The following is a 16,180-nucleotide window of genomic DNA, read 5'->3' as shown; positions in this document are numbered from 1 at the left end:
TGTCTAGTGACGCGCCATCTGCTTGTCATTTTCATGCATTATGTTTCGATGCTTAGTCTCATTTCTAGTCATTATAATAGCTATTCGACCTTCAAACCGAAACTCAAACAAGGATTGTACGTAGACGGCATCTTAATAGATTATCGACCAATTACGACAAAACCCAATGATTGACTTGAAACAAACTTAAAAATTTCTCTCGTTAAATCCTATTGGTTTGCATAATTTTAAATAATATGAAGAATATCAATCATAGCTAGAAAACCTATGAAAACAGGCCAGGTTTGTTACTTTAGTGTGCGTGACAAGGTACGTATTAACTCGTGTCACTATGTGTTGGTGTGTGTGTTTTGCTCATCATTTCACAGCTGTCACAGTATTTCTACAATAACGTAGCTATAAATGCTCTAATCAATAATCATTAAATATTTTCAGGTACATGTTGGGTGCCGTTTCAGCTCACAAGCTAGTGATTGCGTTTTGCATCGGCGTGGAACTGATTGCGACCCGAACCAAGACATGGCTCTCAGTGATCTACATCACAACGTTTGCCATCGTCTCCCCCCTCGGGATTGGTATTGGTATTCTGCTGGTGGGAGGCGAGGGTGCGACGGCAGCTGGCTCGTACTCCGTAGTTCTGCAGGGATTGGCGTCCGGCACACTCCTGTATGTCATCTTCTTTGAAATCTGGAAGAATGACAGATCAGGAATACTTCAATACTTTGCAGCCTTGTTCGGTTTTGCGTTGATGTTCGGCCTGCAATTACTGAGTAAGTATATATATTTCATTAAATATTCACTTACGGCATTGCTTATAATATTTTAATTGAGAGTGTAATCGTGTTTCATTTATATTTTTATTTATTTTTAAACTGAATTCAAAATGGAACAATAAACAAACTAAAATAAGAAGATTCTATAATAGATCTTATTCTACTGAGGCAGCCACGTATTTGGTGTATAATTGCATTGTACTTTAAATAATGTAATGTTGATTAGTTATCGGGGCAATGCAGCCGATTTTTATGCCGTCTTTGTCCTGCAGAAGACGGCTAGTCGCACTATTTATAACCTAGGTTCTAAAGAAGTCATTCTGTGAATACTGAAGGCCGTCACAGGCTTTGCACCACGCGTTCCTTATAATCGACCGAGTGTATATGAAAAAAAGCCTAAAATTCTACCAATGGGCCTTCTTGGTCCTTAGCCAACAGACATAGAGCATAAGCTTCACCTGATGATAGTGATGATAGTGGTTATGATCCAATATCTATTATTTTTTTTTATACTGAGGAGATATACAAAGTCAAAGTCAAAGTTACTCACAATAACTTCACAGATCTTATATTTGTGTTCATAAGGAATATGAACAATATCAACTTTAGCATAAGAAACTTTATTTAAAATAACATTTAAGCCTTTCAGTTTTCTAATAAATAATGTTTATATTTTCCAGCTCCTCACTCACACAGTCACTCGCACGGTGGTGGAGACCACGGTCACTCACACACTGACACCACTGACGGAGACCATGGCCATTCCCATGATTGAACACTTCTAGTCATGATGATGAAGATCGGAGAAATCAAAGGAAAAGTTGCTGAAACGTTCAATGCAAAATTTTGTTTACGTATAGATTGTACAATACCTACGCCGGAAGAACGCAAATGTCTTAATAAACTTATAGAACAGTAGAAGGTATACTATAGATACTAAAGATTATAGATCAATATGGCCAAACACTCAAAGAACAATATTTAAGTATAAGTAAATATATTCTGAGAACCATATTGAGATCAATTCTTATAACATAATGTAGATTGTACCTACACAGCAAAAACTAAAAATGAAAATATGTGCCATTGGTGTCCCAGATTAAAGTCTAGACCATAAACATTCAAAGCTAGCAAAAGTATCTCATCCTTATGTAGTATAACCATAGTGTCACGCTCTATAAATTGTTGCTCCATGTCCTCGCGTTCACTGACCTCTACTACAATACCACTGGACTGGCGGCTGTCAAAGTGCTTTTGTGCCTGTTTGATATTCGCCATTTTGGCGCTGTTGGCCATGTAGCGGGAGTCTGCGGTACTAAAACCAGTATTGACAACCTCAGCTAAACAAACATCGATAGGGAAACTATTTACAAAAAAATTGTATACCTACTTTATTACGTTGATTCCTGAAGTATAAATAACACGGAAAATGACTGAAATTAAAACAAAATGCAAAAAGACTTCAGAGTATTGTACGCTTCCCTCGCAGCCATTTGTAATATAAAATCGAAATTAGTTCTCTCAGCTATCAAAAAATTGATTACAATTATAATAGTTAATTTACAATCTCTTAAAAAAACATTTTATTACGATGTGTGATAATTGGTTATTATTATTAATATTTTAGAGCATTGATAACGTGTTGAACCTAAACACATCGAACAAAAATATCAATTAACTCAATTAGAAAAATAATGGTGGTAAAAAGATAAATTTCGTAATGTGACGTATATTCAATAATAATATAATTCGCAAGAAGCGGTGTGGGTGCGGGTGTTGCCTCAATCTAATGACTTTTGGTGTTTTATTTTTTATTTTTAATACTTATAAGTTGTGTATAGGTCTGGTTCGGATCTTGATTGTCAAGCACTAACGTACGACTATCGCTAATTGTATTGCGGAATATACTGTTCAAGACCCGTACCGGTACTTATATATACATATACTTGTTATATTTTTAATTGCCACGATGTTGTTTTCGTAAGTTTTTTAATAATTAATATTTTTATAATAATTTTAAGTTATAAACTTATAGTTATGATATTACTTATATTGAATTAAGTTTATTTTGTATACTTACCGACTAATCTAAATCAGTATTAGTGACGAAAGATAGACGGAGAAAAGTTCTGTATAAATATAATAAGATTGGTACATACAACACCAAGTCTTGTATAGTATTTTTATGAACCAAAATAAGTAGGTACCTAGTTACTAATAATATTTTCTTGGGTTTTCCATTCCAGCAATAAACATAACAAATAGTAGAAGTAACGTGCGTTAATGTAATCAGAAATAGTTATCATCGCAAGAGAATTTGTTATAGAAACAACACAATTCTTTCTGTGTGTGTCATCACATACATATGTATATCCATGAGACGAAGATAATTTTATTACTTATAAATCTTAGAATAAGCATTGGTCTCCGCTGCGCTCCAACTAGATACTACACCACCTAAGAACAATAGCTTTTTAATTATGGCAGCTGTTAGATGCTTGTGTGCGTGGCATCTTGACACTCAATGGCATCTTTAAAATTTTGTAATATACGCTTCATGTTATATTACTTACATTGAAATTAATAAAATACGAAATACTTACTGATGATATGTGATCCCAGTGTCTTGCTTACTTCTTGTTTACAAAGTTTTACTACGTAGCCCGACATTTTAGTTTTAATTATTATCAAAGCTTAACAGAACATGTCATGGCACGTCACCGTCACATTTTTCGAGACTCGCTGGACTACGCCCACTTGGGCGTAGTATTAGTTGCCGCACTTTGCGACTACGCCTGCAGTATCGGAGACCAATCTTTAACCTAAGTTATACAGGAACTTTATTCCATTTAATCATACCTACTTGGGACCATAGTCTAATGTTTGACTTTACGTCAGTGAACGTTCCATCAGTTATAAGAATTTATAACATAGTCTTCACTACTTATGTAAAGTCTATGTTATAGGTACTATGTATAGGTAGGAGAGGTACTTATCATCTCTTATCATTAAGTGATTTACAATAATTTTTCCTCCTCTTTATAAAAATAATCAAACTGACAATGAAAGGATTATATTATCTTCAATTTAAGAACTAAACAGTAGCGATAATAAATACAGATTATCGCTAAACTATCTAGTCAGTTAAAAATGCACGTGTACTAATTAATAATCTATACGAATGATTGTATTGGAGACTATGAATTAAAACTAACAAACAATAAACACCCTTGATTAGAACACAAAGAGTATATCTAGTTCGCTCCGACGCAACGCGACGTTGTTGAATAGTTGCGCAGTTACAAAGAGTAGATTAATTGGTCAAAGAAAAATATTATTATGGCGGGGATATACTTTTAATGCAAACAAAAGCTAAAAAATTATGGCTTCAGAACAACGATGATTACTTCCGTTGACAAAGTTTTTTTTTAATCAATATTGACTGTACTGTAATTGTAGATTGTTGATTTACCTACAGCACCATGAGTTATTTAGTTTTGACAATTAACCTCAAAAAGATTAGTTATTAAAATTTATTTAGGCGTGACGATAACAGCTTACAAGGATAATCAAGCGTCATTTTATTAACTGGGAAAGTAATTTCACCAATATACAATTAGATAAGTTTGTTTTACCATGAAAAGTATAAATTTATTATATTAATTCGGGTAGGTACAGTTTACAAATAAATTTCATTTTATCCAGTCCTCACCGCAGTATGTGTATAAAGGATTGTATTCTATAGGTTATTAATTATAAAATAAGTATTTGTACGTTAGCTGTCTAATTGCAATTTTTATATATTTTCAAGAAAATTATATGTACCTATATCTACTTACCTTAATAGTATTTTTTAAGTATAGACGACAATGATTATATTTAAGGATTTAATTTTAATTAATATATTTTTGTCTGTGATACTTTGTAATATATTTGTTATTGCCATTTAGGATTACTATGACTCGTACAAAGTCGTAAGTCGTAACTAGTAACTTATATCAAACTCCATCCAAGGATGACAGACAATGTTCTAACTTGTAATCTTCCCACAGAAAGCTAGACTTATTCTTATGTACGATTAAAGGTAGTAATGGCGTTTTTATAAGTATACTAAGCGTCTATTGTATTTAAACAAATACATTACGAACCACAGAAATAAAGAAATAGAAAACAGTGTGAATGTTTTTTTTTAACGAGCCGAAAATGAATACCCATCGCTTAGATAATTTATACAAATATAAGTGTGGTGTGCGTGACTCGAGATTTGTATGACACTTTGTGTTAGTGTGCGTAAATTGCTCAAAATAGAGGTTAGTTCTAAACTCAATTTATTTTTCGATTTTTTCACAGCTGTCATAGTCTATCTAGTGTATAAATGATCAATATATGACAAATTGAAAATTGCTCAAATAATTTATATTTTTTAATTTTGACGTAAGGAACTTAGGAAGAGATAATAAATAATAATACCCCTGATTATTGCAATGTAGTCAATACATCGAAACCTATGACGTAACTGCTTATTTGACGAATTGCTTAGGTACACCTACAGCATACCCGAAGCAAATACAATTAAGAAATAGAGAACATAAATTGTTCTGAAAATTAGTTTAAACAAAACAGTTTTTAAAGATTACAACGCGTGTAAATAATTTACACGACCTAACAACTCATTTTCATAGTAGTTTCTTTAATTAACGCGACTGTCACACATTTATATAAAACACTTTAAAAAACGCGAGTAATTGTAACTGTTTTTACATTAGATTTTGCGTAAAAGTTAAATTTTTAATATTACCTTAGCTAACCCGATTTTTCGTGACCTATCCAGAGCACGTTTTCAGAGGTGCACTCTGTGATAACAAAAAAAAAATTAACAAAAAAACAACCGACTTCAAAAACACTATTTCGAAACAATAGATATAATATGCACTGAAAGGTATTAAAATAATTGCGTATTTGTACACAATCTTATTAATTAATTATAGTTACGATTATTGTAATTCTTGGAATCGGTGTCCTTCCGCCGCGACTCGCTCTCGTCTCTCGCCTCCTCACAACACAACCACATCTCACCTATAACTATGTATGTAGTTACAAACCTATCTTGGATGACACAAACCAACTGGATGCCATTGTCAGATCTGGACCAATTACAATGGGACCACACGGGAAGCAACAGCTTTCAAATAAAAAAAATAATTATCAAATTCGGTTCACCCAGTGGAAAATTTTGAGTAAACATAAATAGACAGCCAGTCACAATTCTCTTACGTTATTTTCATGGTTCTTAAATGGCCTTATATTCTACAGTAGCGTTCAGTTTGTGTATGTCCGGACGTAAGAAGTGAAACTTCTTTGGCATACTTATTTGTTATGTTTTTAAAGTGATAACCCACACTTCTGGAATTATTACGCAAATAAAATTTGAAAACAAAATTTTATGAACGATGCGGGACTCAAACCCACGACCTCTAAACAGTTGAACAAAGCATAAGTACAATATTTTATCAACAATACGTCACTCGAACGGTTAGCTCAGTTGGATGAGAAACATGTGAAACTGTAAGATTGTACCATCGTAATATACCATGTTTATACGCAAATAAAGAATTAGATTGATTGATTGATTTGGAGCGGGACAACACTTCAAGCCAACTGACATTTAGCGCTCTTTAAGACGCATGTCCGGCCACAAATGGAGTAGGTACCTATTGTTCTCATTTCTAGTTTGTGTCTCCAGTGTCCGTCACCCCGGTACTTTCTTCCCCGTAATACCAAAGTATGGTATAAATTTCCTTGCGTGGTTTTTCCAAATAATTTTGATAAATCCCGCATAAAAAACATTTTGATGACTGTAAAGGAGTGTATAATGTCTATGCGCCTAGTAACGAATGTTCACTCATTTTGATTTTTAGCTTTATCCTCGATTGGTGATATTACCTCGCATGCGCAAGAGGATCTCTATCTACTGTTTGATTGGTTCCAATACAACCTTCTAACAATTAACGTCTCAAAACCATCTTATGTTATCTTTAAAGCCAGAAACAAGAATATTCCGTCTCATTCTCCACTTACCATAAATGGCATAAAAATGCAGAAACAAGAAGAAAAATACCTTGGCTTAAGAATTGTCAGCAACTTGACTTGGAAATCCCAAATCGACCATTTCAAATCTAAACTATCATCACTATCTGGTGAACTGGTTACGAGTTTTTTAAGCTATTGCATAGCTTCTATCGCGGGCCTTGAGCGTGGGGACCGAATCCAGAAATTCCGTAACGAAAATAACCTAACACTTACTTACTAGGTGTATATTGATATTTCGGCACGCTTTTTACAGTTGCCGTGGAACAGCGGTTATCACATATGCTCGTTGTGCAGAAGGTCCCAGGTTCGAGCCTTTTTATCACGTTTCTTTTATTATTATTATTATGACAAGCATTTTTATTTCGTTCCACCTGTCCCGGTGTCTGTCTGTAATCAAATCTTGCATTGCATCAATTAAATTTTACTCAGTTCCCGTTTGCTTTTTTTAAAATTAATTTCATTAAAAAAATCCTGCATAAAGAAAATAAATAAATAATTACAATTGCATAAGTCGATAAAAAATGCTATGCAATAGCTTCACCGCGGCAGTCCTCGAGTGCCACACGTCTTTTTTTTTATGGAATAGGAGGACAAACGAGCGTACGGGTCACCTGGTGTTAAGTGATCACCGCCGCCCACAATCTCTTGCAACACCAGAGGAATCACAAGAGCGTTGCCGGCCTTTAAGGAAGGAGTATGCGCTTTTTTTGAAGGTACCCATGCCGTATCGTCGCGGAAACACCGCATAAGGAAGCTCATTCCACAGCTTTGTAGTACGTGGAAGAAAGCTCCTTGAAAACCGCACTATGGAGGACCGCCACACATACAGATGGTGGGGATGATATTCTAACTTGTGGCGTGTCGTGCGATGGTGTAATTCGGCGGCAAGAACCAGGTTAAACAGCTCTTCGGAACACTCCTCGTGTTAAATGCGGTAGAAGACACAGAATGAAGCGACGTCTCTACGCAACGCCAAGTGATCCAGCCGTCCACAGAGCACTGGGTCCCCGACAATTCGAGCTGCTCTACGTTGCACGCGGTCAAATGGGTCGAGCTGATACTGCACTGCGCCAGACCAGAGATGACAGCAATACTCCATGTGTGGCCGGACCTGCGATTTGTACAGCGCTAGAATGTGGGTCGGCTTGAAGTATTGCCGTGCTCTATTGATGACGCCCAGCTTCTTCGAATTTAGCTACAAGGAAAATACGCAAAATATTGTTTGAAACGTTTGATTTAATTATAAGAAAGTCATGTGTTGCCGATATGTAAAAGCACAACCACGAAATAAAGGAGTGAGTTGACCTGTGATGTCCAAAACGGCATTTTTGTGAACTTAAGTGTGTGTAAAATCTAAACTAATAGGTATTTTGAAATAAAACAAAGACCAGTGTATTTATATACGTCAGATATACATAGACTTTACTGTAATTAAGTTTATTTTAGCGATTTCGCACACCCATTATCATTCTTCATTGTTGACTCTAGCTCTACAGTCTACGACAACGACAGTCGACTTGTGACATAAATTGTGATTACTGTCAGTGTCAGTTGTCGCTAGGAATTATAATTAGTACCTATATTATTAGTATACATACAAGATTACAAGAACAAGTTCAACACATTCTTTAATCAATTACCAACATAAGTTTACAGTATCCTCTAAGTTAATCCTAGATTAATTATTAAATGAGATTTCTTTAAATTTCTAAGCTCTATCTTCAAAGTTTCATCAAAAGTTATAGAACGAATACGTAGCTACACGATTTCCAGGTGAGTTTTTTTTGTTATTGATCATGTACTATTTATTATATAGGAAGTTGAATTCTATCTAAACGTCACTGTTTTATGCAAATGTATTGGAAAGTTGTGTGTGATGTAAGAGTATCAAGAGAAATTTTATATAATTATTTAACCTTGAAAGATTATGTATAATGGAAAGTTGTTCACATTTAATAGTCCATCAAATATACAGTTAGTTTCACTACTATAGCCATAGGTAATACACTGGTTTTGTGATTCTGTTATACATAAAAGATAAAAATGAGTTTTTTGTTCGGCTCTAATGTTTGTTTACCACTTGTAGCAGAAAGTAAGTGAACATTTATATTATTTAATTACTTTGCAAAGTATTAAGCAAACTGAATATATTGCATTCATAAAATTCTGAAATGTTGTTGCATTATTAAAAGTACCTTTAAATATAGATTTTTAAACATTTCCATAGAAAATACCAGAAACTTGTGTCTCTATCAATTAATTAACTTATTCATGAGGTGCGGAATAAGGTGAGCTGACACATGAACAAGTGAAAGTAATAAATATTAAGTCTAAGCCTGAAATATTTTAGGCTATAAAAGTTTGTCTGTCCCTTGTCTTAATATATATCATGCAAGATATGAAACCCTCTACCCAATTAGGTATATAACCTTTTTAATCTGTTGTTGTTACTTGACATTATTTAAAATGAATTTCCTTTGATACTTGAACCTTGGCCTTAAATGATGTTAATATCCAAAAATAGCTGACCCGGCAAACATTGTTTTGCCATATAAAGTATAATTCACACGATAGTTTTATAAGTAATAAAATATTGCCTATATTATAGCCTGTACATCATTTTGTTCTATTGTCAATAGTTTTTGCAGTGCACACAAAAATAGGTTTTCGATTTTACACCTTGTGTTACAAAATAGCAATTTTATTACGGATCCCTAATTTTGAAAAAAAAATAAATGGACTACCCAACACTGAAAGAATCATTCAAATCGGACCAGTAGTACCAGAGATTAGCACGTTCAAACAAATAAACAAACACTGCAGCTTTATATATTAGTATAGATTAATCAGTTGTAATAAGAGTTCAATATCTCAATTAATCAGTCAATGTTGGTAAAATATATGTTTTGGATAATAATTGAACTGTTTTTTCTAGATTTTGTGGTCAGTTCGTATATCAGTATGGGTGGGCATTATCCACTTTCTTTGCTTATGCAGACAATCTTTGATTAGTTTTAACCCAACAAAGAAATAAGATTTGTTTCTGTATTAGATTGTGCAAATTTAATTTGTTACTAAAATTTATGACCGATGCAGAACTTAAACCCACAACCTCTTAAGTTACGTCCAAGTGCTCTTACCAACTGAGCCAACTGTTGGAGTGACACATGGTTCGTAAATCTTGGTCTGTTTGAATCACAGGTTGTGGCTCCATCTACAGGATCTAGGATTTCATATTAGGAAATTCTTGAAAGACTTGAGATGTCGCTCTTTCAAACAATTTGTTATTTTCAAAGTGATATCCCTCACTTCTGAGATTCATTATACAAATAATTAAATATCAGATTGCCTGAAAATCTGCCACAGAAAGTTATAGTGCTGTGATATGTCAATCACTAAACAAATTTAATTTAAGTTAGGATTGATACACTTTTGTGCTTGCACAAAAAACAATAACAACTCTCTAGAATTATCAAAAACTGATCAAAATTACCTATGCATAGAAACCATTAGAAATATATTGAGAACATCTGACAATATCAGTAATAACTACCTGTTTCACTTTCTTCTTCAGATATAACTGTTTGTTGCATTATAAAATCATCAGAGAGGCATGTAGTATGTTATAATTATAACCTTACAATATAAAGTCAATAATTGAAGCATAACTGTTTCATCATAATATGGATTTTAATTAAATGTAAGTCGTTTACCTTCCTGTATTGCATTGCATCATTTTATGTATCAAGTGCTAATGCTGTGCGTAAATTATGTTATGGAATATCTATATTAAGTGAACAATTATTGTACAAACAATGTATGAACTAATGTCATATTTAATTATACCTAGATAAGATAATGTAGGCTAGGGATGTAATGATAATATTTGTGATATGATACCTACTGATACTGATTATGGTAGTAGATAACAGTCAATACCAATAACAACTCCAGGCTTTATTGCTTAGTACACAACTAATAAAATAAATAATATACCTTGGGTTTTCAAAGACATCTTTATTGTAAAGTAAAATTATAAAAAAGTGTCTGTGGCTAAATAGGTGTAAGCATTGAATCTAACCACAGTGTCCATGCTAATCCTGACCCATATGTATGGTTATTTGTGTTAAAAAAAGACTTATGCTGCAGAAGTGTTTGAAAAACAGAGTCAGGAGACAAAATATTGATACATGTAAAATATAACCAAAATGAAAATGATAAAATAAATTATTCATAATTAAATAATCTGTTTTATTAATTATTGCAGTGTAAAGTTACTCCAAGCTTAAATCCTTTGACAGTATAAGTTTATAGCAAGTATTTAAAATTTACTTTTGGTAAACTTTTGTTCAAATTATTTGCCGATATTTGTTACGCAACTAGTTTAAAAAAGTTGCTCTGAACAACGGAGATCACTCAATAAAATAATTATATTTGCGTGCGCGTATCCTTTGGTCCGACGTAATATAGACAAAAACTTTAATGATTCATTTTTGATGTAGCAGCTAACAAAAAGTAAAGTGGTAAATGCTAAAAAGAAATATTAGAGTATTAGTAAGATGTGTCATATTGTTTCCAGGTGCACAAACAGAGACTCGTTACTATATACGCAGGATGTCCAACTCGGGTTTATCATCAGGAGCTCAACTTCGCTACATGATTCAATGGTTTCAAGAGTTCAGCGAGTTACAAAGAGAGGATTTCTTACCAATACTGGTTGCCAGTCATGGAGAGAAGTCGGAGGAGCTCGCTGGCTGCCTGGCCGCTCTGACATGTCAAGATAAACCTCTAAGTTTGTTCCAATGTCGTGTAAGTATCTGAACCCTAGACTGAATCAAGAAGAGAACACCTTAAAGGCCGGCAACGCATCTCTTGACACCTGTTATTACGGATGTCCATCGGCGGTTGCCTCAACTCTCCTCATCCCGTGAACCTATTGCCCGTTTGCCCCCTCTTATATTAAAAAAAATCAACTAGAGTAGTTGCGATAACTATCAAATATTATTACCTAATTATAACTACAATACAATAGATATTGAATTACTTATTTAATTGTACCATATTAAACCACAATTTGGTTGCCAGCTCACTTAGATAATTTTTACTTAGATAGTATTAGACAACCAATTAAAAACAGGCCAGGTTTAAAACTTTAGTGTGGGTGACAAGATACGTACTACAATCGCGATTTGTATGACATTTTGTGATAGTGTGCGTGCATTGCTCAACATAGAGGTTAGTCCAAAACTCATGTTTTTTCGACGTTTTCACAGTATCTAGATGTATGAATAATCTAAGATCTAATTATTTAAGCCCAGCCTAAGGGGGAAAGGCCTACCCTCCGGAAGTACGATAGGACGGGGGGGTTAATGCTTATGTATAATAGCGCACCCGGCTGCGTTGGTTATGTGGGACTCACTCCACGAACCTGTACCTATATATACCCAATAAATACCACCTGAGGTGGGTTTGGCCATTCACCCGCTAAGCTATGATGTATTTTTTTTCTGAGGACCGGTTGAAAAATTTGTACAGTAAAAAATTATTGAAAACTTTCGTTTCCTTTGCTGCGAGTTGTCCATTACTAGGTAACACAATTACCCTGTTTTTACTAGACATTATTATTACACATTATAACAACTGGTTTTATCTACGGGAATAGGTCATATGCTGTGGTGTTACTATAAAAATGTATAACATCAGCCCGTAATACTATTGTGTATTCTATGGAGCCTACTAGGTTTAGTAACTGCCCATTAGTTCCCCGTCGCTGAGAAACCAGTTCATTCCTTAAATTTTCTTATGAGTAATCTAACAATGTGTTACTTATTGACCTTATTACCTTTTGACCCTAAGAATCTTCCATAGATTCATACTTACATAGGCTTACTTAAATTCATGATTTATGTATAAAATGAAGGATGATTTTATCTAAGTGATGTCAGGCACTCACATGGCTTTCCTGATACTAGTAAGCTTGCAAATTCAAATTCAAATAAATTTTATTCAATTAGGTTTAAACTGAGTGCTTTTAAAATGTCACTATAAATAGTTCTTTTAAATAACTGAATCTATCATATCTAAGAAGGACATACAAGAAACTCAACGGGCACTCTTTTCAATCAAATAGAGTATTTTAAAATGGCTTTAATATACATTACAAATTAGTTTGTTAGATGCTGCACCTAGAATTGTGTTGAAATAATATAAAATACTTCATAAAAGTATTAGATAATAAACTGTATAAATATAAATTATCGAATATTGGATGCATCAACCTTTAGAGCAGACACTTGTTAAAACACAAACTTTTTTTTTACTTCTAGATAAAACTCTTCAATGAATGGTATCCTACATGGTCTGAGGAAGACAAAGAGAGACTGCAGAAATCAGTGTCAGAGATTGATCCTGAATTCGGGAGCAAACTGCAAGACGCTCTTGTTAATGGTATCAAAGTTAACGGTGTGGATGACTTTTATTCCGTTATTGAAAACCATAATCACGAGTTGGGAAACAATGAAGAAAATTTGTCTGTAGATAATACTGAAACTGTTGGAATAAGTCAAGAGGTTTCAGTGGAAATAGCTGCAGCTTCTTAAGTATATTATTGCCATATTTTTGCAAAGTATAGAAAAAATATTAGCCTTTCCGGTTGTTCATACAATCTAATGTGTTACAATTTTTTTACACTATTTCATGATCTGAACTGATTTATTTATGGCCTATTTATAACTTAGTTAAATTGATGTGGCTGTTAGTTTAATATCAATGATTTAATTAATTGATTAATAATTTACTGCACCTGATATAAACAATGAATTCTAAACTATATTACATAATATAGTATATGATGATGTAATGTATAAACAACAGTATTCTTACGTTCTTTTAGTTTAAAGTATCAAACTTATATTAAGACTCCTAATATGAATTTTTTTCATTAGATTTCGGTTTCCGAAATCATAATAATGTATGGACACTTTATTAGGGCAACACTTAGTGTTATTATGGTGTTAACGATCACAACAATGCGACTGGCCATTGCGGACTTACATGAGATCTTAAAATGGTATTTAAAAATGTTCATCTGGACCCTATGGTTTGTAAGTTCAATGGTTTTAAACGTGCCAAAAAGTACTGGTAAAAATTTATAGCGTTATGATAATGTCATTTGATTTAACCTATTTTAGCCATCAAACTATTTGGTCCCTTTCTGTATTAAAGTTAAAATAAAAGTTGATAGAAAGTTATTATAAGTAAGATTCTTATTTGAATGTTAAGAGTTAGTATTGCATTTTGATTAAGTTTATAATTTATATGTAGTTTAGTAGTATGAATTATATTATTTTATAGTTTATGTATAAGACCAGGATGTAAGGAGTTTATAAATAATGTATTATGTGCCTATCTATATTAGTATTGCGCTAAAAGTAGCCAATTGTTAAATTACAAAATATAGTTCTATTTAGAAACCACTTGGGTGCGTTGTACAGCTTTTAAAACATGCCTAGTGATATTTTTTTTATGGCAATAAGGGACGAGACGAGCAGATGTTCATCTGATCTAAAAATATTGAATACCTACAAAACTATATTATGTATCATAAATAGAAGAAGTGGGTCATCTCATTTGTTCTGTTGCAAAATATTGATGATTAAAAATGAGCGTGTTTGTTACAAAAACTTGCCATCAATTTAGAGCACTGGTTACCTACCTACATATTTAAATTAAAATGGAGAGCATGGCAAAATCGTGTTATGGCATGAGAACACAACGCGTGCCACTGATATCGTATTCATGAGAAACCTAGATACGAGTACCGATGGGCATTGGAAGGAATCGACCACAATGGCGCGGGCAGGAGGGGTCGCGTACCCCTCCCTCTCTCTCCTACATTACCGCGACCCATCTTTGATCGCTGGTGTCCAAGTTGAGCCACTATTTGTGTATATTTCACATGATTAAACTAAAACATTAGTTACTTGTAGTTATGTATTGAAAGTGTCACTTACTAAATAGCTCCCTTGAGTATAGATATCACTTCACACTATACTATATTTATCGACTAACTTCATGCTGTCGGAAATCGTGACACTGGGTTATAAAGGATTCACATTTTTGTCACTAAAGTGCTATTGTAATTATTATGTTTTTGTATGGTCAATTATTTATTCATGGGTTTATATATTTTATAAACATGAGACATTCCATAAAAAATCCATTGATAGTTATAAGAATCTCTATAATATTTATGTATTCTAACTAGTTAACGTGTATTTTATCAAGTAAGTACAAATATTTTATACAGTTTATGTGAAAATAATTGTAGTTTTAATCGAACTCTGGTAATGGGTACAATGTTTTATTTTCTGAAAAACATAAGAAATATTAAAATTATTTCTAGTGTTCTGTTTTCTGGATATTTATCCATTTTTCTACCTTCTAATAAATGAAATCGTCATAAACTTCGCCATAAGAGTTTCATGAGGCATTCATAAGACCGTGGGCATAACATAAGACATTGGGGCATTAGTGTCCTCGAATGGCGACCACGTACCGGAAGACGTTGTAGGCCCGATGATCTGGTCAAGATCGCTGGAATTAGTTGGATGACGGCAGCGCAGGACCGATCGCCGTGGCGATTTTTGGGGGAAATCTTTGTCTAGCGACCACCACGTGGCCGATCTCCAGCCTTCCATTTTATGATATAGCGAGGAACGTAATGGACAGGAACCGATGGCATTCTTTCGTGCCCAGATTATCCAAGTACGGTCATCATACGTATGATATGACCAAAAATATTAATATCATCGCGTCAATTCCTTATCTGTGGATGACATTCAACTAGGTATATAAATTTAACTAACAACAGTATTTATTTTAACTACTAAACAATCATAATATAATAACTGAACGAGATTTTTTGGAATAAGAACACTAAACCTGAATAAATGAATTGTTTGAAATAGTAACATACCTACTAGGCAACCTACCTACTGCCTATGTTACCAACTTCAAAAGATATATCGAATAGGCACTTATTTTTTTCATACAGCATGTATTATTATGATAATAGTATAGATATTAACATATTATGAAGTAAGTAAGGCGGTCAAACAGTGAAGGAAAGAATTCTAAGAAATCTTTAAAAAGAAAGTATTTTATAGCATGCTATGATTAAAATTTGATTTTATGCAACATAATTTACATAAACAGCTGTTATTGATTCAATGAATTGTTGCAAACAGCGACATCTAGTGACATATGTTTCATTCCACAAGAAAGGGCTTGCGACAAACCGCAGCTTCATAACATAT

The 16,180-nt window shown here is 33.5% G+C and overlaps 2 protein-coding genes across 4 annotated transcripts in view; both read left to right on the top strand.

Moving 5' to 3' along the window:
- LOC126972553 (zinc transporter ZIP1) overlaps positions 1-4,947 on the top strand; it is a 45,679-nt gene extending 40,732 nt beyond the window's left edge. Inside the window, exons 5-6 of the mRNA XM_050819400.1 lie at positions 436-770; positions 1,454-4,947. Of these exons, the coding sequence (XP_050675357.1) occupies positions 436-770; positions 1,454-1,548 (430 nt within the window). The 3' untranslated portion in view covers positions 1,549-4,947. The remainder of the gene's footprint in view (positions 1-435; positions 771-1,453) is intronic.
- Positions 4,948-8,443: 3,496 nt separating this feature from the next.
- LOC126972572 (uncharacterized protein C14orf119) lies at positions 8,444-15,186 on the top strand. Of its 3 annotated transcripts, XR_007731156.1 has the most exons (4): positions 8,804-8,955; positions 11,443-11,672; positions 13,190-14,138; positions 14,169-15,186. XR_007731156.1 is itself a non-coding variant. In XM_050819433.1 (3 exons), exons 2-3 carry the CDS (start codon positions 11,478-11,480, stop codon positions 13,460-13,462), a joined length of 468 nt encoding a protein of 155 aa, XP_050675390.1. In that variant the 5' UTR covers positions 8,444-8,636; positions 11,443-11,477; the 3' UTR covers positions 13,463-15,186. The 3 variants fall into 3 exon arrangements, 2 of the variants coding, with proteins under 2 accessions (XP_050675390.1, XP_050675389.1); XM_050819433.1 differs by lacking the exon at positions 8,804-8,955 and adding an exon at positions 8,444-8,636 and having other exon boundaries at positions 13,190-15,186; XM_050819432.1 differs by having other exon boundaries at positions 13,190-15,186.
- The last annotated feature ends 994 nt before the right edge of the window (positions 15,187-16,180 follow it).

The sequence above is a fragment of the Leptidea sinapis genome, chromosome 26 (genome assembly GCF_905404315.1).
Source record: "Leptidea sinapis chromosome 26, ilLepSina1.1, whole genome shotgun sequence".
In the NCBI taxonomy this organism is placed as follows: domain Eukaryota; kingdom Metazoa; phylum Arthropoda; class Insecta; order Lepidoptera; family Pieridae; genus Leptidea; species Leptidea sinapis.
Note: the sequence above shows the minus strand (reverse complement) of the source record. Positions and strands in the feature narration are given on the sequence as shown.